The sequence below is a fragment of the Gavia stellata genome, chromosome 19 (assembly GCF_030936135.1).
Source record: "Gavia stellata isolate bGavSte3 chromosome 19, bGavSte3.hap2, whole genome shotgun sequence".
Taxonomy (NCBI): Eukaryota; Metazoa; Chordata; class Aves; order Gaviiformes; family Gaviidae; genus Gavia; species Gavia stellata.
Genome location: NC_082612.1, coordinates 6,781,404 through 6,804,956, shown reverse-complemented (window position 1 = coordinate 6,804,956; position 23,553 = coordinate 6,781,404). Strand labels below are relative to the sequence as shown.

At 40.8% G+C, this 23,553-nt stretch overlaps 1 protein-coding gene across 1 annotated transcript; it reads left to right on the top strand.

Moving 5' to 3' along the window:
* Nucleotides 1–500: 500 nt before the first annotated feature.
* QRFPR (pyroglutamylated RFamide peptide receptor) lies at nt 501–21,892 on the top strand. Its single transcript, XM_059826925.1, has 6 exons — nt 501–840; nt 16,049–16,207; nt 16,838–16,899; nt 17,708–17,943; nt 19,501–19,598; nt 21,495–21,892. The coding sequence occupies exons 1-6, from the start codon at nt 501–503 to the stop codon at nt 21,890–21,892; spliced, it is 1,293 nt and encodes a 430-aa protein (XP_059682908.1).
* Nucleotides 21,893–23,553: the final 1,661 nt, after the last annotated feature.

The following is a 23,553-nucleotide window of genomic DNA, read 5'->3' as shown; positions in this document are numbered from 1 at the left end:
TATTTCGAGCCTCCGCTGGGGGACACCCGCCGTGAATGACGGCCAGCTGCCGCCGGGCTCCCGAGGGCACGGCGGGGCAGGGCTGCCAAGGGCGCCGGGCGCTCCCTCAGGCAGAAAGCCGTTTAACGGCCGTCCCGCTCCACAACGGCGGGGCCGGGGCGGACCCGCGCTGCGCGCTGATTGGCTGCCGCCCCCCCCCCCCCCGCCCGGGGCCCGCTGGCCATAGCAGTCAGCGGAGGCTGCGGGCGGCACCGCTGCCTCGAAGTTTGCCGCCGGGCGGAGCTGGTCGCGCTGCCGCCGTCCCGTCCCTCGCGGGCTGCTCCCGGCTCCGAGTGCCCCTGCCTCCGCTTCTCCGCCCTCTTCCCCGCGCTGGGTCCGGTCCGGCGCTGGCTGCTTCGCCCCGCGCCCCAGCAGAGCGCCGGAGGGGCGGCGGTCCAGCCATGGCGGGGCGCGGGTGGCGGCGCTGAGGGGGCTGAGGAGGGAGTGGGGAGGACGGCGCCATGCGGTCCCTGAACATCACCCCGGAGCAGTTCGCGCAGCTCCTGCGGGACAACAACGTAACGCGGGAGCAGTTCATCGCTCTCTACGGGCTTCAGCCGCTGGTGTACATCCCGGAGCTGCCGGGGCGCACCAAGGTGGCCTTCGTCCTCATCTGCGTGCTCATCTTCGCCCTGGCGCTCTTCGGCAACTGCCTGGTGCTCTACGTGGTGACCCGCAGCAAAGCCATGAGGACCGTCACCAACATCTTCATCTGCTCCCTGGCGCTCAGCGACCTTCTCATCGCCTTTTTCTGCGTCCCCTTCACCATGCTGCAGAACATCTCCTCGAACTGGCTCGGCGGTGGGTGCCGGCGCCGGGTCGGGCAGTCCCGGGCCGTTACGGGCTCGGCGGCCGCGGGAGGGAGGTGGCGGGCGATGAGGCGCCGGGGTGCGGCAGTGCTTGTGGCCAGCGCCCGCTGTGAGGGACCCCCCTCCTTCCCGCCCCCTCGTGAGGGACCCCCCTCGTGAGGGACCCCCCTCCTTCCCGCCCCCTCGTGAGGGACCCCCCTCGTGAGGGACCCCCCTCCTTCCCGCCCCCTCGTGAGGGACCCCCCTCCTTCCCGCCCCCTCGTGAGGGACCCCCCTCCTTCCCGCCCCCTCGTGAGGGACCCCCCTCCTTCCCGCCCCCGGTGAGCTGCGGACAGCCTCGGCCGCTGGGGCCGGCCCTCCGCTGAGGAGGAGCGCGGCCGCCCCGCTGTGAGGGGGCTGCTGACCTCCCCGAGGGCAGCGTTATTCCCGCGCACCCTTGGCAGAGCTCTTCCTCCTCGAACTGCGCTTAAACTCTTCGGTAAAAACTTGAAACGTCCGCTCTCCCTGGAGCCGCTGGTCGAGTTCAGGCGTTCGTAGTCCTTTATCGCAGGACTGGGGCGCTATCTCCAGGTGTGTAGTTCAGTAACCTCAGCCTGCCGCCAGCTGCTTTTCCGCAGAGTTCAATAATGGCTACACCACTTCCTCAGGTTATGTTAAACCCAGTGCGCTTTTGTGCTTGTTTTCGTTAAAAGTTGTAGTATGTGTGTGAGAAACTATACATTGTGTGGTGCTGATGAGGTAGTCTTGAGGTACTTTTTTTTTTCTAAGTAATAAAATCTGTCTGCCAAGTGAAATATCAGTCTTTATTCAGCTTAAGTTCCTCTGACAGCAGTCAACTCAGAGTCAGACCTCCTTAACCTTTTACGAGGAAAAAGAATGCGTCCTTGGAGAAATAGGGGAGTGAGAGAACATGCAGAATTTATGTTGAAATGATACATTATTTTCAAGATATGCTTATATCTGGGGAATTATGTTGAATTCCCATTGATGTGAAGGACCTTTGGCCAAGGCCTCCCTGATGCCTAGAAAGAATTATTGGTTTTTTGTTTTTTATACATCTCAGTTCCAAAGTAGTAAAGTAGCAAAAAGACAAAGGTGAAGTAACAGTTCAAGTGGTATTTATCTTCCTTTTCTTGGTCTTAAAACAGTGTTTGACAATCATAACTAGAAAAATAAGAGGGATGGTTTTACAGCAAGTAGCAGACATCTTGACAATCACAAATTGAAATATTTTTCAGAATATTTCAATATGAACAGAAAGAATGTTCATAAAGTGACACAGTTATGTTTCAGTTTCTAAGGCTTCCTGTGCTTCTGTTGTTGGGAGACAGTGAAGGTTACCTTCAGAACGTGGAGATTTAATTCCAGTAAATCCCGTGGACTAGAATGCAAGGTGGGAATTAACAGGTCAGAGGAGACTTGAAAAGCCTTTGGATACCTAACCCTATGTGAAGTGGGCTTTACTTTTGTCTGAAAAACAGGAGCTTTGTGGGAGAAGTGGTGAATACAAAACTCCAGGGGCCACTGATAGTAAAGATCACTGTTCTATTATGAGTTGTCTTTGGGGAAGTAACTACTGTTTAAGACAGTACAGACGTTGAACCCCAAAACTAATAAGGATGTGTAAATAAAAACAATGGAATAAATTGATAGTGCCTTTGACTACTGTAGTTCTAGTTTTCCTTGCTCAAAGAAGAATACAGCACAAAGTTAGTGGTGGCATCAAGAGATTGCATAAAGGGGGAGAGGACTGAATTGAGTAGCTTTCCTGAAAGATAAGAGATGTGATCCTTCTCACTTGTAAGGAAGACCCTGGTCTGTCAGCTTGATCGTACATCTGTCCAGAATCAACTAAAAGTTGGGTGGGATGAAGCCTCCACCTGAGGTGAATTACAGCAGATACGGTGCAGGCATGTGGAACAGTACAGGGAAAGGATGTATGTTTCCATTTACCTTCTGTTACTGAGGATGCTTGACAAAAATCTGGAAGTAAAAGGTTGCACAACTACCTTCAGATAATCAGTAGTTGGATACTTTAAAGTATACTGTTCTGGGGGTTTTACTGTACTTCTTGTCTACCCTCTTTGCTGTGCTAGAGCACCTTCGGTACAAGTGGATCCATAGATCCCATTGACTTTGATAGCAGCCTTTATGGTCCTGGTAAGATGATTAGCTTTAACGCAGTATTGGGAGGACATAATTGATGGGTATTACCCTTCACTGGTGGGGGTGTGTGTGTGTGAAGTAAAATTCAGGAAAACAAATGAGCTGTTGTAAACTGATTGTATCCCAAGGATATCTGATTCCTGAGGCTTACACTGTGAAGCATGAGTGGTGATTACAGTTATACTGCAAATCAGAGCCTGCCGGTCTGGGAGGATTCTTTTTCTTGCTAGCTTTACTGGTTTAATTTTCCTTTTGCCTTTCGTTTTACGGTCTGAAAAAGCTTACTCTCAACCACCTTAATGCAGCATCTCAGAGTAGTGTAAGCTCCAACTCTGTTAAGAAAAAGGCAATTTAACTATGTAATATATTCCTGCTGGAAAAAGTGGTGCATCCTGAGACACTTGATGCTAGAAATATCTTTGCGTTTCTGAGCATTTAGTCACTTTATATCTTGATTTAGCTTCACTTGCATCACTACAACAAGCATCTGTTCTAGGTGATGTGAATTGAAACATGAGTATGTTTTGTACTTGTCTTTGATTTGGAACTGCCCATGCTTGTATATGTGTGTTTGTGTTTCTTTATCTTCTTTTCCTCTTCAGAAACCCACAGCAGAATGGGAGAGGTGAGGGGAAAGCTGCAAACACTCTGTACTGTAGAGGCAGAACATACAAACATAAGAACACACAGTTTCAGAGAAGCTGTTATCTTTTAAGACCTTATGGGATGCTATCAGAAAGGACTAACTACCATTTTGGCCCTTCTAAAGTGAAGGGTGAAACACTTTCACCCCAAAGGGTTCCAGGTGTGCATAGTTTACAATAGGACTCCAAGGAGAATGTTGATAGCTGGTGATGTAAAGTAGTTCAAATTGTGGATGGTAGAGTGGCTCCTCTAATAGATAGTGCTTGTCAGAATTCTTTAGAAACTGAAGATTTCTCATGTTCACTGTATTATGCTTATCAGACCTTAATTCAGTTCTGACAGAGATGGGAAAAACTAAAGCACTGGCATGATGTTTTGCACAGTATGTTCATTAATACATCTTAACTTCACCTGCAGTTTAACAGCTGCAGGTTCAAGAAACTAAATGTGTGCCTCACTTTGCCTGGTGATTATGCAGCATTAACACAGACTTTGCAAATAAAATGGCTGTAATTTCTAGGGTAACTTTTAAGAAAAATCCTGCAAGCTAATCTCTCTAATGTGGAAGATAACTGTGGAAGAAAATAAAAATTGTGGCTTTGGCATAAATGGTGACTGGCATCACATTTATTGGTAAGAGGAAGATAAAATGGGAACTTGAGTAAGGGGTAAATTGATGCATACAGCAAAGGTAGTCTTGGTGCAAACTGAAGCAGTTGAGGATTTGCTCTCATATGATCATAGGAGGCAGCAGTAGTGGTCTCATTGTCATACTGATGGCAGCGGTGTTAAAGATGAATTTGCGCTTTTGTCTCTGGGCCAAAAAATCACAAGAGTCGCTTTGCTTGCTGACACTGCGTAGTTAGCTGAGTAACAGCAATATCTTTACAGAAATGCCTGGAGCGACTGGAGAATTACTTTTAATGTTTTGTAATATACTAGCCCTGGCAAAAGATAAGGGCAAAACGTGAGCTTACGGTAGACCTAGCGCTGTGCTACATCTTTCTTGTGAATTTGACATCTTATCAATTAGAATATGTATTCTCAAGACAGGTGTCAGAGGGTGGCTTTTCCTGTCATTTAGAGAGTAGTGAGTTATCGGAGGCACTACTTGAACACACAGCAGCATTTCAGATGCCCTCACGTATCTTGCCTGGCCTCCAGCTGCCACTCAGGAGAGGGGTGGGTCTTCTGTACATGGTTGTCATATCTGGTGCTCCTTGACATGGCAGTTTCCTCTTCTCTAAAGGCTTGATTGAAAACCAAGTGGCATCTTATACCCAGTTGAGAATTTAGGTACTTTCTGTTCTTCACCAAACATCTTGCATCAAGCAGTGTGTTACCTTACTTACAACTTTCCTGTGTGAGAATGCATAAACATTCCTTACTGAGGGATTAAAATTAAGTTTTAGCAATGAAAATCACTCGGCCTTTTGCTTTTGTGTCTGATATTCTTGGATACATCTGTAAAATCTCATTTCTGTTCTTCAGCGAGACATTAGAAACTTCTTCACTTTGACTTGCTTCTGGAATGTTCTTTGATACTGAAGAGTTTTCAAATACTCTCAAACTCCGCTGACATGCTCTTAGTGTTAATACTAGACAATAAAGCTGGACGTGAGAGATCCAGTTATTTGAAAGCTTTTTTTAAACTTTCTAATTGAAGTTGTCTAGACTTGCTGTAAATCACGTCAGGGACACAAGAGCACTCTTCATTTGCCTCCTGCAGTGTGAGAGGTTATGTCTCAGGATTGATCTGCTTCTGTAAGAGCAGGATGGTGATTTTTGTAGTTCTATCTGTAATGGTGAAATCTTGCCTTACCCTTCATTCTCCATGCCCTGCTATTGTGTATTTTTGGGTATTTGCTTACAAGTAGGGCAGGAATAAAATCTTTTATGAAGATGGTTTGAGAAAGGGTTATATATAATATATTGGCCAGGTGTTTTGCTTAAAAGCAGCAAAACAATGCTGACAAAAGGGGACATTCTACTCACATGTTCAGTACAGGGAATTTCTTACTGAAAGTTGTGCATGTCATTAATTAGTGTAAATATTAAACACTATGACTGATGTGAAATATTTGCTGTTGCATTGATTGGGCAAAGAAACAAAGCAAGTTTTAGGATGCGGATAGATTGTTTAGTGTTTCATGTGAGGTGGTGGTGATGTCCTTTTCCTTGGTAAAAATACCTGGTGATCTCTGCCTTGCCTCGAGTGAACAGGACTGTGTTTGCCCTGTCCTGTTTTGTTCCCTGCTAGTGAGTCCCCTTTCTCTCTTCAGACGAGATGCGTATCTTTAAACTCTATCCCTGCCAAAAATACTCACCTGTACTACTTGTTTGTACCACAGTTGCAGACAGTATGCTGCAGTAGTTCTGCGTTCTAGTAGCAGTGCTGTGCTGCACAGCTATCCTGCATCTTCTCATGTTTCTATTTGTTTTTACTCACCGATTGCTGCCTTTTTAAATAAGCTGCTGATCCAAGTTTGCCTGAAGACTGTGGTGCCCATTTCAGTGGCTTTGTAAACCCACAGGCTGAGAAGCTGCATGTGAGCCTTGGAGGGAAGGGAGAAGGAGGGTAGACAGGGTGGAATACCTTGGTCAGCTAGCCCAAGGTATGCAGTCCACACTTTGAAATTACAGGATAGAGGGAATGGTGTGGACTCCATCTTGCATCGGTAAATAAACTATAGGCTATCCGAGGTGCAAGGTCTAATTGCATGGGCTCATGCCGTACCATTTTATCTCATCTGTTGTAGTTGACCATAAACAGACTTAACTACCACAGGCCTACTACCAAGTGCTACACTCGTGCTACACTCATGCCTTTTTCTGGGCAGATATATGTATAACGTTCTTTATTCTCTATAGGTAACGTGAGAGACTTGTGCATCGCGGATCGTAAACTACTAAGGATGCAAAATTCCTGTATACCCAAGAATTGATATAAAACAATCCATTGCCCAAGTATTAAAGACCCTTAAGGATATTATCTGAAGATATAAAACATAAAACTTACCTTGCTTGTCTCAAGTGAGCTGGAGAGAACTGGTTTATAATCTGTGACAGAGACTTCAGTGCAAGGGCTTGGTCAACAACATCTTGGTAACAGAGGAAGGAACAATTTAACTTTTATCCAAGAATGGTTTTAGGATTTTGCCTTTGTTACCCTAATAAAGGAAAAACTGATGTTTTAAATGGGCGATGAAATGGCTAAATCATAGTTACAGGCACAACATCTGATATTGAAGGCATGAAGACTTGTTTAAGGGAATACCATTTATATTTGCAGCCTTCTGAATGTGTTATCATTGGGGAAACTAATTGCTTGAATAATCTATGCAGTTTTCAGCAGTGCATAAGGAAGACTTTTGAAAATGTCTTGGCTTTTTGAAAAAGAGAAACAATTGGTTATTTTCATTTCCAGCGTTCCTCTGCGATTGATTTTCTTTCCCAATTGGAAATGGTCAGTATTAAATGCTGCAGAGCTGTCTTCACTAACAATCTATTGGAAGTGTTTGCTGAAAGCCTTACCTTGTAGAAGCTAAACATTTTGATACATGTTTAAGATATTAGGTAAAGTATTATTATTAATATTATTGTTTAAAATATTCAAAAAAGTCACATGTTTCTGTACTGGGGGGATGTAAGTGGAAAATGAGCAGGCAAAAAAGGAGATACTTTTCCAGCAAGTCTTTCGGAGAAAAAATATTTTTAAACAGCCTTTAGAAAGTCTTTGAAAAATATTAATCAGATTCTTTCTGATTTAGGATACTAGATGCCTAAAATTACTTCATAGATTGCAAAAGAACTGAAGAAAAATTATGTTCTGAAAGATTCAGTGTAGCCACAGCAAAAAAACCCACAACCCTCATGAACCAGAATCTGACAAATAGACTAAAGTTTTCCCAGTGCCTAGTTTTAGCACCAGAAGGCTTCAGTGCTGGGATCATATCAGAATGCTTAATGTACTGGATCTCTGTTTATCTTTGCATTTGGAGGCATTACATACGTGTTACGTATTTTTGTGCAGTAGAGTATAAAAACGTCCCAGGTGTCTCAAAGACCTGGAATAAGTCTAGCTGTGTGTTTTGCATTGGGAAGAGGTAAGTAGCACCATTTTTCCTCAAGCTGTCTAGAGTTTGGCTCATTTAATGTTCATTAATGACCTCAAGTAGCTGGTGTCCACACCAATTTTGGAGTCAAGCTCAAGAATTTAAACTTCATTTTAAGTGAGGATCTAGCCAGACTTTTCATATGAGTCAAACTAAACATTTTCAAGAATAAGTCAGTGATTGCATTAATCCTGGATTTTTATCATTATGTCCCGATCCTGATTTAGGGGCAAGGGGGGAATGCCTTTGGTTCTGAAAGTGGCTGGTTAACTCAAGGATGGGATGCACATAAGCAGGCAATCGAAGAGGAATTTGTGTTTCAAAGTTGCTCTCACTTTTTAATCCTGTATAGTGTATTTACCAGATGATCTGTCATTGTGAAGTCTGAGAGGAAATCCAATTTGGGTCAATTAACAGCAATACATAGGGAAGCAGAGTAGTCCATGTAGACTGCTTTATCTTCGGAGAGTGGATGACTATGACTAGGACCGGGAATGCAAGGATGTGAGTTTGCTGTGTCAGGTGGGCTTTAGCTGCCAAATCCTGCTGGAATTGTATATTATGCCTGCTTTTTTGCCTGCTTTTATTGCACTTCTCTTCATTGAAAGAAGAGGTGAATTATGATTTTGGTTTGTTTTCAATGATTTAAAGGCTGTAGAGTTTTAAGATAATTAGTAATAACAGAACAAGATGGTCAGCTTGGAAGAAAGTGAATGATTGAGCTTCTCTTAAATTCTTTCACTTAACACTGGAGGTGGCTTTAGTAATTAATGATTTAAATCAGCAGTTAAGAAGCATTGGTTTATATAAATTTTTATGTTGTTTGAAATCTGCACTTCATAGCTATTTTTCTAGATAAGAGTTGCACCTTTCCAGTTAATCATTAAAATGTGAGGTGTCTGTTTAATTAGAGAGAGATCTTTTTACAAGGTAGGAAACTACTTTTTGATAACTAAGAGGATATTTTAAATGTATGCGTGTATTAAGTTTTTTCCCTTAGGGAAACTTAATTAATCACTAATTTCTAATGTAATTTATTATATGGTTGTCATTTACTCACTATTGTGAAGTTGTTGGATGGAAGTTGTAGTGTAACTGAAGTGCAGGAGTACAGCATTGTTTTCAGGAGTTACCTGTAGGCAGTGAATGTACTGTTCTAATCGATGTATCAGTCAGATTTATTTGAAGCAAATAGGTCTTGTCCTTTTTTTAGCTCATTTTTCTTCATAGGTTTGAAGAAGAGTGCATATTTCCCTGCTTCTTAACTCTGTTTCTCGCTTCTGAAGGACAAATATCTCTAATTTCTTTCTTTCATCTCACAAGCTACTTGCCTCTTCTAATCTCTTTATTACAATTTGGGGTGCTGTTTTCTTGACAGCTGCTGTAGGTTTATGTTGATGACTGGTCTGTCTCAGGACAACTTTTAAACATTGTTTCTAAAAAGCTGTCTAAAACTGTTTTTGCTTTTTCAGCATTATTTCAGTGTGTATAGAGCTAAGAAACACTTCATGTTCCCTTCCTTCCTCCATTAAAATGAAGTGACTTCTTTCTTTGGCAAAGACGACTTCTTTCTTTTAGGGCTACAAAGATGATTAGGGGACTGGAACATCTTTCTTATGAGGAAAGGCTGAGGGACTTGGGTCTTTTTAATCTGGAGAAGACAGAGGGGGGAATCTTTTTAATGCTTATAAATACTTAAGGGGTGGGTACCAGGAGGATGGGTCCAGTCTTTTTTCAGTGGTGCCCAGTGACAGGACCAGAGGTAATGAACACAAACTTGGTCATAGGAAGTTCCATCTAAACATGAGGAGGAACTTTTTTACTGTGAGGGTGGTAGAGCACTGGAACAGGCTGCCCAGAGAGGTTGTGGAGTCTCCTTCTCTGGAGATACTCAAAACTCGCCTGGATGCATTCCTGTGCAACCTGCTGTGGGTGAACCTGGTCTGGCGGGGTGGTTGGACTAGATGATCTTCAGAGGTCCCTTCCAACCCCTGTCATTCTGTGATTCTGTGAAGTGCTTCCTTTATCCAAATGCTGATTAGCTTAATGACTCCAAAAACACTGTAAGGAGTGAGACTGAAATAATGTTGACTGAAACTCACTTAAGTGGGCTTTTGTTCTTTAGTTTTGTACGTTACTCTTTCACTAATTGTCCTCTTTAGATAGCATCTGAAACTATGTTTTGAACAATATGTTGTTTAAAAAGAAATAAGTAACAAAATAAAGCTGTTCAATGTCTTTATCATAAAGATAAAAAGCAAATCCATTCTTATTTTCAGATTGGTTGGGAGAGATGGAACTTCATTGTATTCTTAATCCAATGTTGATTTATTATAAGTGAGTGTATTATGACAAGGACATAGTGCCTGATACAAATAACTAAAATATCTAGCAGCCATGTTGGAGAATGGAAAGAAAACTTGAATAATACTAGCTATTAAACCATATTCTCTCCAAGCCATGTTCTAAACAGCTACGTTTTTATCAGCTTAATTAGAAAAAAGGTGTAAACTAGTATATTCCTTTGAAATCTTCTGTTACTCTGTGATAAGTCTGAACACAAACATGTGAAAACTAACTTGACGTTACCTAGCTTGGTTTTTATATATCACAGTGTTCCACACAGCTGTTTTTTGTATTATTTTAATTGCACTGTCTAAACTGTGGTGCAGTAGCATAATTTATTTTTGTTTGATTTTTTTTTCTGCAAAACTTAACATGTCTTGCTTATAGTAAAAATCAGCTTTTTTCCTTGAGAATGGGGTTGCATCAGTTTCTTCGTGCTGCAGGTGAAGCTTGCTTTACACAAATGGGTTAAATATTAAGTGAAATGTGCATGTATTATTGGATGAGGGACTAGACATCAGTACCTGTTTCCCTGATAATTAGTATGCAAGTTTGCAGGTATTGGGTTTTTTTTTTCTGGCTATGAAGATCCGTAAGTATTCTTGTTGGATGGTCCATTTCAGAGGAAGGTCCTGACAGTGTGTTACCGAAAATCGTAATGAAGAAAACTCTCCAAACCAAATGGGTTCTAATGGTAAGGCTTTCTTCTTGAGGTTGGACAGCCAGGATTCCAGGCTCCCTTTTCCACACTTCCCTTGTTCAGTGATTACAGCATTCAATCAATTTAAGAGAAGGAAGAAGAGATGCATCATCTGTGTTTTGTGAAGGCTTAGATCTAGTAAAACCTACTTTGCCTGTTAAATCGAGTCTCACAAGCAAGGTTGTGTTTAGTGTCCAGAATACTGTGTCCAGTTTTGGACCCACAGTACAAGAAAGATATTGATAAACTGGTATGAGTTCAGCAGAGGGCCAGCCAGATGTCAGGGGTAGGGGCAGCTGCCCTATATGGGTGGAAAAGCTGAGGGAATGGAGCTTCTTCAGCCTGGAGAAGGGGCCTTCAGCCTGGTTTTGGGGCAACCTAGCAGCATTTGGCAGTGCATACAAGGAGAGGTTATTAAGAAGGTGGATCCAGGCTCTTCACAGCAGTGTGTGGCAGGAGGATGAGAGGCAAAAGGCTTCAACTGAAACAAGAAGGTCAGATGTGATATGAGGAAAATCTTTTTGCATGTGAGGACAGTCAAACAGAAGAAGAGGCTGACCCAGGGAGGGGTGTGTTGTCTTCAGCCTTGGAGATTTTCGACATCTGAATCCTCTGGTCTGGCTTGGTTGCTGATCCCGCTGTGAGCCACAAGGTCAGATTAGAGATCTTCTGAGTTTGTTTCCAACCAGCATTACTCCGTGGTTCTCCAGTTCTCTTCTGTGCTTGTCAAGACTGACTGAGACAACTCTGTGAGGCCATGCTGGGAACCTGTAGCCTGGAAGTATCTGAAGGAACAGGGCAATAGAATCAACACCTTGGATGTTAGGCAGCTAAATCCCAAAGAATAAAATGACGGCTGGGCTTCCATAAAGGACTTCTGAAGTCCTTTCAGTAATCTAATTCCAATTCAACAACAACAAGCTTTCTGTTAGGAAAGAATGTGATTTAGGGTTTGTGGACTCAGAGACAGTGTTTTGAAAAGATCTACTGAAGAGTTGCTCTCCATATAGATGTTCTGTTTCAGAATATCCCTGGAATAACCAGTGTGGTCACTCTGAGCTTCTTAGTATTCTGAAATAATAGTTTCAGGCTGTCTTTTACTTTTTTCTCTACACTGCCCCAACCCAACAGCCACCATTCTGAAATAGTTATCTTACTTAACAATAAATGATTCTCATTTTCCATGTGTACGAAAGCTGATAGTGTCTGTAGTTTGAAAAAATAAGCTATATAATTTATAGTATTAAAAGACTTGGAGAAAGTCTTTAGTAATTATCTAAGCAGTATGGAATGGCTGGTATGTTTTTATAAATAAAATAACAAAAGTTTTGAAAACTGAGAACAGGCTTTATGGGGAAAACATTCCCTATTCTGTCAAGTACAATGACCCCTGGTATCTCAGGATTGAATCCCATTCAAACACATTAAGGATGGTGGAGGTGGATCTCAAATATGTTGACATCAGATTTCCATTGAAATTGATGACTTTTCAATTGGCCATGACATTCTAAACACTGCATGTATTTCTTTTTTTCCCCAAACATATCTGTTTCAAACACTCATGCAAATGTGAGTTGATTTCCTTGCTAAATGGTCACTTAACCTTGGTGAAGTTTTGCATTTGAAACACCAGTGCCTCCTTATTTCAGAAGATTGGAAGCACTTGTATAGTGAGTGACAGTTCAGGGCAAGCGAAAGAGCCCTAAAGCAATATGGTAATGTTAATACAAGTTGATAGAGACCCTGGTCTTGGTGGCGTGAGAAGCTTCAGGGAGGCTGAAATGCTGTTATATTTTTACTATTGATATATAGAGGCTTTTTGAGTAGCTTTTAGCTATTGTCCTTCTGAAAATTTCATGTTATTTCTTGGTTATAATAACGTGTGTGGCTGGCCTCTCACTACGAGGAGGACATTGAGTTGCTGGAGCGTGTCCAGAGAACCGCAATGAAGCTGGCGAGGGGTCTGGAGAGCAAGCCTTACGAGGAGCAGCTGAGGGAACTGGGGTTGTTCAGTCTGGAGAAGAGGAGGCTGAGGGGAGACCTTATCGCTCTCTACAATTACCTGAAAGGGGGCTGTGGGGAGGGGGGTGTTGGTCTCTTCTCCCATGTAACTAGTGATAGAACGAGAGGAAATGGCCTCAAGTTGCACCAGGGGAGGTTTAGACTGGATATTAGGAAAAATTTCTTTACCGAGAGGGTGGTCAAACACTGGAAGAGGCTGCCTAGGGAAGTGGTGGAGTCACCATCACTGGAGGTGTTCAAAGAACGTGTAGACGTGGCATTGCGGGATATGGTTTAGTGGGCATGGTGGTGTTGGGTTGATGGTTGGGCTTGATGATCTTACAGGTCTTTTCCAACCTTAATGATTCTGTGATTCTGTTCAGTCCACCGAGGAACCAAAATGTGTGCCATGTGACTCAGAGCAGGTGTTTTTATTTCAGCCAACTGTGTCTAATGAAAAACATGCTGCTGTTTCACATTTCTGGAAGTGCTACTGTCACTCCTCCTTCAGCTTAGTAGGATGAATCTGTAGACGTTATGTAGATTCTTCCTTTTACAACCTTTTTAACAGTTATTTTACATATAGCTTAAGTGATCACATACTGTGCATTTGTCTTCAAAGAGATGAAATAAGGAGTTTCTGCAGCCTTTTCTCCTGGGGGTTCAGCTAAAGGCATAGCTGTAGTCTGTGCTCTTTAACAGTATAGTTATTGGGAAGAAAATGAGATGATATCAGTAAAAGGCAATGAAAATTTGGAGTTTGGGAGTTACTACCTGATGAACTCGGGTATTCTGTTTGCTCTTTGAATAGTTGGGCACAAGCTGGAAATTCTACCAGACTCTCATAACTTCAGTGAAAGTCGCTGTCTCATTTTGTTGCTGAAGTAGAGTAATAGACTGATACCTCTTTGCTTCCTAAGAATACCCTGGAATGCTGGGACTTCAGTTATGGAATAGTGCATTACAGGAAAACCCCTATAATAGAGTATAGTTCAGGTGGATTTAACTTTATTTAACTCTGATTTTTTTCAAACTATAAGAAACAGCATATGGTGAAAGTTTTCTTTGGCCACAGCTCGGGCACTCAAACTTGAATTCCTTTCTGTAGTGAAACAGGAACTTAAACATGTCTTTCATGCACGAATTTTGCTTTTCTGTTCATGATATTTGTATTAGGAGTCACTTCTACCTTAGTCAGTGAAGAAAAAACTTGAAACCAATAGTGGAAACTCTGTCCTTTTGATTCAAAGTAGTAGGATTTGGATTTGGCTGAAGATCATTTTCTCTCTGCTTTACTCACAGCAGTAAGTCAGAGATTGTGTGCCATAGCCTGTTCTTTGGTTCTGTTCACCATTTGCCATGTGCCAAAGAAGGTATGATTTGAGCTTGCTTTTTGTCATCTAACTACAGAAGTTTCAACACACTGGTTGAAGAACTATAAATTTGACTGAGTGGGTCTGGTGCTTATATGTATAGCACATACTGTACTGGGTGAGGTGAGAAACTGATGAGATGCTCATCAATAAGATATTGGCTGTGTTTCATGAGGGGTTTACTTTGTGCTTACTAAAGCAAGGAAGAAGTGGGGGGAATTTTACTGTATAAATTACAGTTGATGCCATATGTCAAGATGTCTTGTCTTGCTCTTTCTGACACCCTGTCAAAATACATACTAGGTTAGAAACAGACATGCAGCCCAGTGCATCTTCTTGCATGTAGTTCCTGCTGACCATGCTAAGATTTCATTCAAGTAGCTTGAATTTGGGCAGCATGGTATATTTTTATTCTGTTTTAAGCCAGATCTGCGTGCACATTCACGGTGTTGCTGGTGTTGAGTATGTTCTTGAAAGGTACTTGACTTCCATCCTTTGCCCCTTGCCCTCCCCTTCCCCTTTTGGAACCATGGAAAAAGTGATTTTTTTTTTTTTTTTTTGGGGGGGGGGGGGCAGGGGGAAGCATCTAGAATTCATAAGAGCAGTAGCAAACCAGTTCCTTTTTGTAAGCTACAGTGGCTTTTAGCCTGACCTAGGAGGCAGAAGTTTCCCTGTTCCTTGTTCCCTTCATGGAGGGCAGGATTAAGTTTTGGTAGTTTCCTGTTCATTTTCTTTCTGTTTTCTCTGCTTTTACTGCTTAAGGTGTCTGTGGCCTCTTAAAGCTTGACTTACAATTGGATCAGGTATTCTTTTGGCTATTTTGAGTTCATGGATTATATCTGGGTAAAGTATAATTAATGATCAAGTAAGGGAAATAACCCCAGCTATTGCTGAAATGAATAGCTGATACTGAACTGTAAGAATGTGAGGGAACTGTGAGAATGCGGTCATACAAAATTATCTCAGGGTCAGAAATATGGTCAGAAAATGAGTAAATGAGAAGTAGGTTGGGAAAGGCATTAACATAAGATTTTTGAGAGAGTAATTTACAGCACAGTTTCTAAGATGGTTGGGACTTGAGGATGAGTAATGGAGAATGACTAGTATGTTAAGAATTGAACATGTACTTTTGGGAAGCTATAGCAGCAATGAAATCTGAAGATCTGTGCTGGCTGTGCATAAATACTCACAGTGGGAACCTATACAACTGTGAAAATGCAGGCAGGAAATCGCATTTAATTTGGACAGTGTCATTAACATAATGTGTTAATCAGGAAAGAGGGAGGCTTGGAGAATGGAAAGATGATTAAGAGATTTAATTTCTCCTTTTATGTTACACCTCTTAGAGGACTTATATATATTGCTTGGCAGAATGATGGATTAAGTGCCAAAGTGTAAATAGAGTGGTATTTAAATGAAAAGAAGCAATGTATTTGCAACAGCAGAAATGGTAAAGTAAACAGATAACACTAAGACATTCATAAAACTGGGGAGTAACCTGCCAAGATAAAAATATAATAAATATCCCTGTAACTTGGCACATTTGTAAACAGATGATGGAAGAATTGATCAAAAGTGAAATAGCAGTAAGTCTCGGACTGATACAGAGCAACCACATATGTTCTTAGAAGTCTTGGTTTTGCAGATGTAATGTGTAAAATGGAAGAATGACTGCTGAAAGCTGCATTTGATGAATAGCTTAAATAGGTGACTTATATTTATTTTAACAGCTAAACTGATAAGAATATTAGTCTGTTCTTTTTGCACAATAGCACTTTAGTAATGAACTCATTATTAATAATAGCCTTTTCATGAACTGCAACAGTTGCATACCTTACTTTCTGACTATTGCAGGTGCCTTCGCTTGCAAGATGGTGCCATTTGTTCAATCCACTGCTATTGTAACTGAGATTCTTACAATGACCTGCATTGCTGTGGAAAGACACCAGGGAATTGTGCATCCACTAAAAATGAAATGGCAGTACACCAATAAAAGAGCTTTCACCATGCTTGGTAAGATTTTAGGCATCTCCAGTAATCGTGTGTATAGAGAAATAATCTTCAGTGTAGCTGGTGTAGATGACGTGACAGAACAAAAGGCACTGTTACGACCAGTGATTCAGAGGTAAAGTTAATGATAAGTCTGGTAATGTTTATCAAATAGCTCAAGGATAGTGCCTATATGTATAGTAATTACTAGCCAAAACCTTGACAATAAACTTAGACTCTGAAGTCAAAGATTTACTTAACCAAGACTCTGATAAACCTTTGGCAGCATTTTGTTTCTTTCTTTTTAAAGAAAGGTTCAAAATGTACAAGCCCTGTTAAAACAATGTCACAGCTGTAAATGGTCCTTCCATTGTAACACAAAGAGAACATACATAACGCTGCTCATGCAAATTAAGTTGCCTTTACACTTGAATACCAATAAATGAAGGTAGTTTGAGGAAAGAAAATGGATAACAAAAGAGCATGCTGTTATTGATGTGAATGTTGACTGGTGTATGCCTCATATAGAAAACTTTGTTCTTTATTTAAATTGTCTACTTTGCCTGACTTTTTAAAGATGAAGCTGTTAAACTGTTCATACCAAAACTTATGCTGCTTGTTGTACAAAGTATTAAAAATTGTATTTGTTTACAGGCATAGTCTGGTTGCTGGCAGTTATTGTTGGGTCACCTATGTGGCATGTGCAACGGCTTGAGGTATGTTAGGTGAAATGGGAATTTACCTTTTAAACTCAGTTCTTGCTGGCTCCTTTTGTACCTTTAGCAATGAAATTGAATAAACTCCTAAGAAATGAGAGTGGAGTAAGAGAAGCGAAGCTTTTGTTCTGTGTGCCAGCATGAGAAAAGCTAAGGATTAGGATGTGCACGCACTGGAAGAAGGACTACCAGCAGGGACTAGTCGTGTCTACCCTCCCCAATTATGTCAAAGAGCTGTAATTGCATCTATGACTTCCACTGTGGCTTCCTTCAGTTTATAGCTGCACTGGCACACAGCAGTGTAGGGCTTAGATTACTCTTTCAGGATGACAGTGTTCCCCAAGATTTGGAAGAGTTGTCCCTAGTTTAAAATGTAATTAGCTCCCATTATAGTTTAAGGAGTTACTGTACACTTTTGGAGGAAAAACAGCTTGTCAGAATCTGCTGCTTATAAGTCTGAATATTAACAAATCCTTTTTTTTTTTTTTCCAAAGTGACTAATATGTGAGGTTTCTCTACAGCCATCTTTACTTGCAAAATGCATAGCCAAGGTCTCCTTTGAAAATCCTCATTTAAAAAAAAAGTTTTGAGGAGGACTGCAAATCAGAGCATCTCCTGGCCTGTCTTTGTCAACTTGGGTCAACCCAACACTTCATGTGGAACAGTGCTTGGAAGAATTTTGTCACTTTGAAAAGTCTCTCTGTTGAATTTTGGTTGTTGTATTAAGGGCAAGGAATATTTGAATGTGCTTGGTTTTTACACTTGTGCTAACTGCTGTAGTGACTCATCTCCTTTACACTTGTTACAGGTTAAATATGACTTTCTATATGAAAAAGTGTATGTTTGTTGCTTGGAAGAATGGGCGAGTCCGATTTATCAGAAGATATATACGACCTTTATTCTTGTTATACTTTTCCTTCTTCCACTGATGTTGATGCTTTTTTTGTACACTAAAATTGGCTATGAACTCTGGATTAAGAAACGAGTGGGAGATGCTTCAGTTCTTCAAACTATTCATGGGAGTGAAATGTCTAAAATATCAAGGTTTGTAAAGTAAAATACATTTGGAACTTTGACTTCTAGAAATCTTTTTTTTCCTGACTGTTCTGGAAAACCAGTGCAAAAAAAAAAAAAATCTGTCTTTCCTTATCCATTGGGAAGTCTACAAGCATAGACCAGATTTTTAAAGCTAGCTAGTTATTTAACACTTAGATACCCAATTTAAGGCAACTTAAACAAATTGTTTTCTTCAAAGTATAGTATAGCCACACCTTGGAAGTGAAGCCCTTTCAATACATCTCATATTATACATTGTGAAATGCTTGTTTTTAAGAGATGTAGGCCATGAGTTAGAAGATGACTTGAGGAAAATGCTGCTACATTATTTCCATATGTTCTATGGAAAGTTCTTTATATAATTCTGAGACTGTGAATACTGCTTTATGATCCCATTACAAGTTAAATTGGCATATGGGAAAAAATCAGAATTCATTTAAAAACTACTTTGGTACAGTTTAACTTGTTATAGCTTCCAAAGAGTTTTGAGTGTTCTCAGATGTGTTTGTGTGAGACTATCCAGATGGTAATGCTCATCTGAAAAGTTAATGAAAATCAATAATTATCAGCTTTGCTATTTAGCACTAAATGTGGGCTACCCTTAATATTGCCTCATGTGTTTTCCTTTCATTTGGTAAATCAATCTGTTGTCTGATGTGCTAGAAACCTCTAACAGTTCTGCTCATTGGGGAGAGTATCACCTTAAGTATCACCTGTAAGGAAAATACTGTCAAGCAGCTTAAATGATTCCTTAGAAATAACAAAGTGCTGAAGGAAGTGGATCCTTGTAAGTCAAAACTGAAAGAGGGTGCAATCTCACAGGAATTAAGGTGACATGTAATCTTTGGGCTACTCTGCGGTTTATTTTCACACAGTGGGGAGAAGATCCTGTAACTGCTACCAGTGAAGTGCTGCTTCTTTAGCTCAGGTGAGAGATCCGTCTTGGGATCTATAAATGTAGTTATATGAATTATATATCAATTTGGGGATGATGATAAATTCATATATACCTTGAGTTTGTGAGATATTACAGTGGGGGGAAGGAGTGTGTTTCTTGCTCTTATTCCAGCACTTCACCTACCAGCAAAGGTTGAATGTTGCAAGTGTAGTTTCACTTACGCTCTGTCAAATTCTCTATGTAATTAGGTGCTGCAGGTATGGTCAGTGCTCCCAGATCCAGAAAGGGACTCTTGTTTTTTGAGCTATTAATGGTATTTCATGTGGGTTTTTCCCCCCCATCTCTTACTATTGCATCTGCCTGAATCAAGTGAAAATGCCTTGTGAGATATGCTAATGTCACTGCTTGCTGCAGCTGCAGAGTGCATTGCTTTCCCAAAAGAGAGAAATAAAAGGTATTAATTGATGTACTACACTTATGCTGCATTTTTTGTTTCAAAGGGAACTGTGTACTTCTGAGCATACTTCCAGGGTTTTATTTGCATCTGCAACCATCAGAACACATTTACAGATCTAACTTGAAGAGACACATCTACCTACCAGTCAATTCTTAGTCATTCAGTATGGAATATCTTGATGCAATTTCAGGAAGAAGAAGCGAGCAATTGTTATGATGGTGACAGTGGTGTTTCTCTTTGCAGTCTGTTGGGCCCCTTTCCATGTGATTCACATGATGATAGAATACAGTGAGTATCTGCTATGTGTTATACAATAAAGCCTTTCTTTTTTTTTTTGATAATGGAACTATGGGTTTGGAAAAGCTAGTGCTGCTGCAGCATTCAGCTATAGAACACCTTCTGCTAGCAAAGGTTAATGTGCTTATAAATCCTGGATCACTGTTGTGTAATGGAGATACATATCCAACAACAGATGAATTACTCTGAAGTCTACAAGTGATAGACAGATCTGCAGTGCTCACAGAAGATGAGTACATTTCAAAAAACCTCTTATCAGGTGTAGTGTTTGGGAGATAACTTATACCTGAGATACACTTGTGTGTCAGCCAGATCTTTTCTTCCTTGCTGTGTGAATTAGAAAAATAAAATAATAAAAAAAATCTTTGTGTCTTGCTGCAAACCCTACTGAATGTTGGTGCCCAAACTTTCTACCAGCTCCTTTAGAATGTAAGCTCTTTAGAGAGGAGATTGTCATTCCTTCTCACTTTGTACGTCACAAACCCAGTCCTGAAAAGGAGGTTTGCTAGGCCTTACAAGACTCAAGAAAAAGCAAGACTATTAGGATGGTGAGCATAACTCTGTAGATTATTTTTCTTTCTGTCTGTCATGCTATCTTCATTTGCTGAAAGGTCGAAAATACCTCTCTGGAAGGTAAAAGTTATTTCCAAGTATAAAACTTCTTGAACAAGTAACTTCTTTATTCAAATTTAATTTTAATTTAATGTGTGAAGACTTGTATTTGCATCTACTTCAGTTGTCATACTGCTTTGAGTTAAACTGCTATGAAATTTATCTCTTCACTTGCCCTGGTTTTAACGAGGTAGACATATTGGAAATATAAATACTGGACATCATAGTGATAATACCCAGTGAATCCAGCTGAACTTCTTCAGTGTTCTGGTCTGGATACTAGCTTGGAAATGCCCTCATTGCTTGTTGCATTTGCCTTTTGGTATTTGCCCTATTCTCTGGGGTCTTGCACTGTTCGTCTCCCATCTCCTGCATGGGTACTGGGATAGCATGTGGGACTATGCAGCAGGCTATCTGTAGGAACAAGAGGAATTTTTCAGTAGTTGTACTCAACTTGCCAAGGGCAGCAGCTGGTTTCTTTGTCTTCTATCACAAATAAGGTTGTAGCAGATAAATCAGTAGTCCTGCAGCCAGTCAGCTGAACCAAGTTATGTTTATGCCTGGGCAGAATCAGAAGCGCAGAAGCTGTAACTATTAAAATTGTCTGGGTTGTCCCATGTTAAGGTTGCCCATAACACTCCATGAACTGTGTGCTTTCTTTTCATTTCTAATTTCAGGAATTATTTCAGGTGCAACAAGGCCTTTATTTTACTTGCCATGTGTACCTTTGTAGTGCTTATCTGAAGTTTGGTCGCTGAGTATTTGAATTCAAGGAATTCAGTCCTCTGATCTCAATGATTAAAGACTGCAAGATGTGACCAAGGAGATGCATTTTTACCTCCATGAGCTGGTCTGTGTTAGCACAGAGAAAGAAGCCGTGTATGGTCAGTGAGAAGACAGGGATTGGTGTTAAAGTACTTACTCATTTGATATGGACATGAAATGCAGAACCAGAAGAACAACTTGAATAAAGAAGGCCTATACTTTGCAGACTGGAAACTTTCTGTTGCTTGGCCATTGGGCAAGCTTTTTTGGCTCATGAATTGCCTCTTTTGAATGACTGTCCTTATTTATGTATACACAAAGCAGGGCTATATGGTAGATCTTGGTCTTTCCTTGCTGATGAAACCCTGTTGCTAATATTAAGAACATCCAGCAAGGTAGCTTGTTGATTTTTAAACAAAAGCTTCTGATGCCAGGCTGGATATAAATAGGCTAAGTAGTAGGCATTTATGCCATTCTGTGCTTACAGCATATTTCCTTTTTCCTTTCCAGGTAATTTTGAAAAGGAGTATGATGATGTGACAGTCAAAATGATCTTTGCAATCGTCCAGATTATAGGATTCTTCAATTCTATTTGCAACCCTATTGTGTATGCTTTCATGAATGAAAACTTCAAGAAAAATTTTTTGTCTGCCATCTGCTTCTGCATTGTCAAAGAAAATGCATCACCAACCAGGCAACTTGGGAATTCGGGGATTACTATGAGGCGGCAAAAGGCAAGTGTTTCTCAAAGAGATCCCATGGATTCGGACGATGCCAGGCGGGAGGCATTCAGCGATGGCAACATTGAAGTAAAGTTCTGTGATCAGCCAGCTTCAAAAAGGAATTTGAAAAGGCATCTTGCCTTATTCAGCTCTGAGCTTACTGTGCATTCTGGAAATGGACATTAGCAGCTGTGGACATAACCATTACTGTACGTTAGGAAATGGACAGTAGCATCACAAAAGTTTTGAGAATGGAAGAAGCATTCTCTTTACATGATAACTTTGAATAAGCCATTTAAAATAGTTTTCTACTTTGCATGCTGAAATGGCGGGAAAAGTATTTTGTGAATTATTATAATTTTGGGATAATGGTTGAGAAAAAAATGTATTGTATTTTATAAGGATGAGGAGTAAAACTTTGGAGAACAGTATTACTGGATGATTTTCAGGGAGGGGAAAAAAAACCCCCAAACCAAAAACCAAAACATTTTTCTTCCTAAGCTAATTTAGGGCTTGTTTGCCCTCTGCTTTAGGTAAACCAAAAAACTATTGCTTGTTGTGTTTATTCTGTGACTGGATGCTGGTACACTGCTGGACCATACACAGCTGAATGCCAGAAGACAGGAGCTATGGAGAGAGTGCACACTTTTTTTGGATGACTTGGAAATCTGACATGGGTCTAACATTGTAAGATCTGCTCTCTGCAGCTCTGAGGACGGAGGAGCTTCGGATCTGAGTTCGGGGAAAAATGCAGACTGAGGTGCAATTCTGTTTTGGAAACAAAGTATATGAAAGAGCCAGCCAGAATTTGGCTCTGAAGAGATTAAGATTTAAAAATTGCATGCATGTTCAGATTTTGTTAACAGGAAACATATTAGAAATTAACAATGCATGCGTAATTAATGTGCTGTTTTTACAGGTTAATTCTTGGGTACAAATTTAAATGCCAGTGTACTGCCCTGTAAACTGCATTGTTCTGCTGAAAAATGTAGAAACTGAAAAAAGTGCTGTACAAGAGTGTAAAGATGCTGGAGGTGTGGTCTATAGAGTAGACACTGGGTTGAACTTAGTCATGCTTGAATTTGTGACTTAGGGGTTGAAAGTGTGGTGTTGCCATTTTCTGGAGGGATACAAGGGCGAGATCCAGAGCCTGTTGGGACTCTGCGGAAGACTTTCAATTGAGTATCACGGTCTTTTGACCAGCTACTTCTCTGAAGACATGCACAATTTTTTCTGTCTCTCCATCATCTTCAAAGTGGATTCATTACTGTCTAAGAACAGGGCCAGTGTTCTGTTATTTTTAGGCTTCACAGTAGATTATGGGGTTGAAATCCTTATAAACTCTAAACATTTTTATTCTCAGTGGGTCACACTCAAAAATTATAAAAGGATGATTACAAGTGTGGGACTGGGGGAAAAGTGTGATCTAGAACGGTGCACTGTGATCTGGTCCTGTAAGTGAGGCTTTGAAATACGTAATTTGCAACTACAGCTGAGGTTAGGTTGGATCCTTTAATAGCCTGTGAAATGTTGGTGCTCTCTTCTGTCATCCCTTGCCTCACTTAAGGGACCTTGGTGGTCCCTTGGCAGTAAATTTTAAGATGCTTTTACATTGCTACTTTACACTTCATTGTAAATGAAAACTTAATCTAAATTATCCTTGCTTAAATTTGAATTAATCTGATCCATCTGTAATGTTCACAAATTTCCATTGGGTAAGGCATGGTTTGTGGCGTACTCTTTATTTACATATATATTATTTATATTGTATATGATATACTCCCATGCAATGACAGGGGAAGATTCCTGATCTGTCCTGACAGCCAGGAATTAAGAGCACTCCTATT

Coding starts and splice junctions, on each gene's coding strand:
- QRFPR (XM_059826925.1), top strand. CDS start 501: ATGCGGTCCCTGAACATCACCCCGGAGCAGTTCGCGCAGCTCCTGCGG. Junction 16,208..16,837: donor AAGAGCTTTCACCATGCTTG/GTAAGATTTTAG, acceptor ATTTGTTTACAG/GCATAGTCTGGTTGCTGGCA. Junction 17,944..19,500: donor GAAATGTCTAAAATATCAAG/GTTTGTAAAGTA, acceptor ATGCAATTTCAG/GAAGAAGAAGCGAGCAATTG.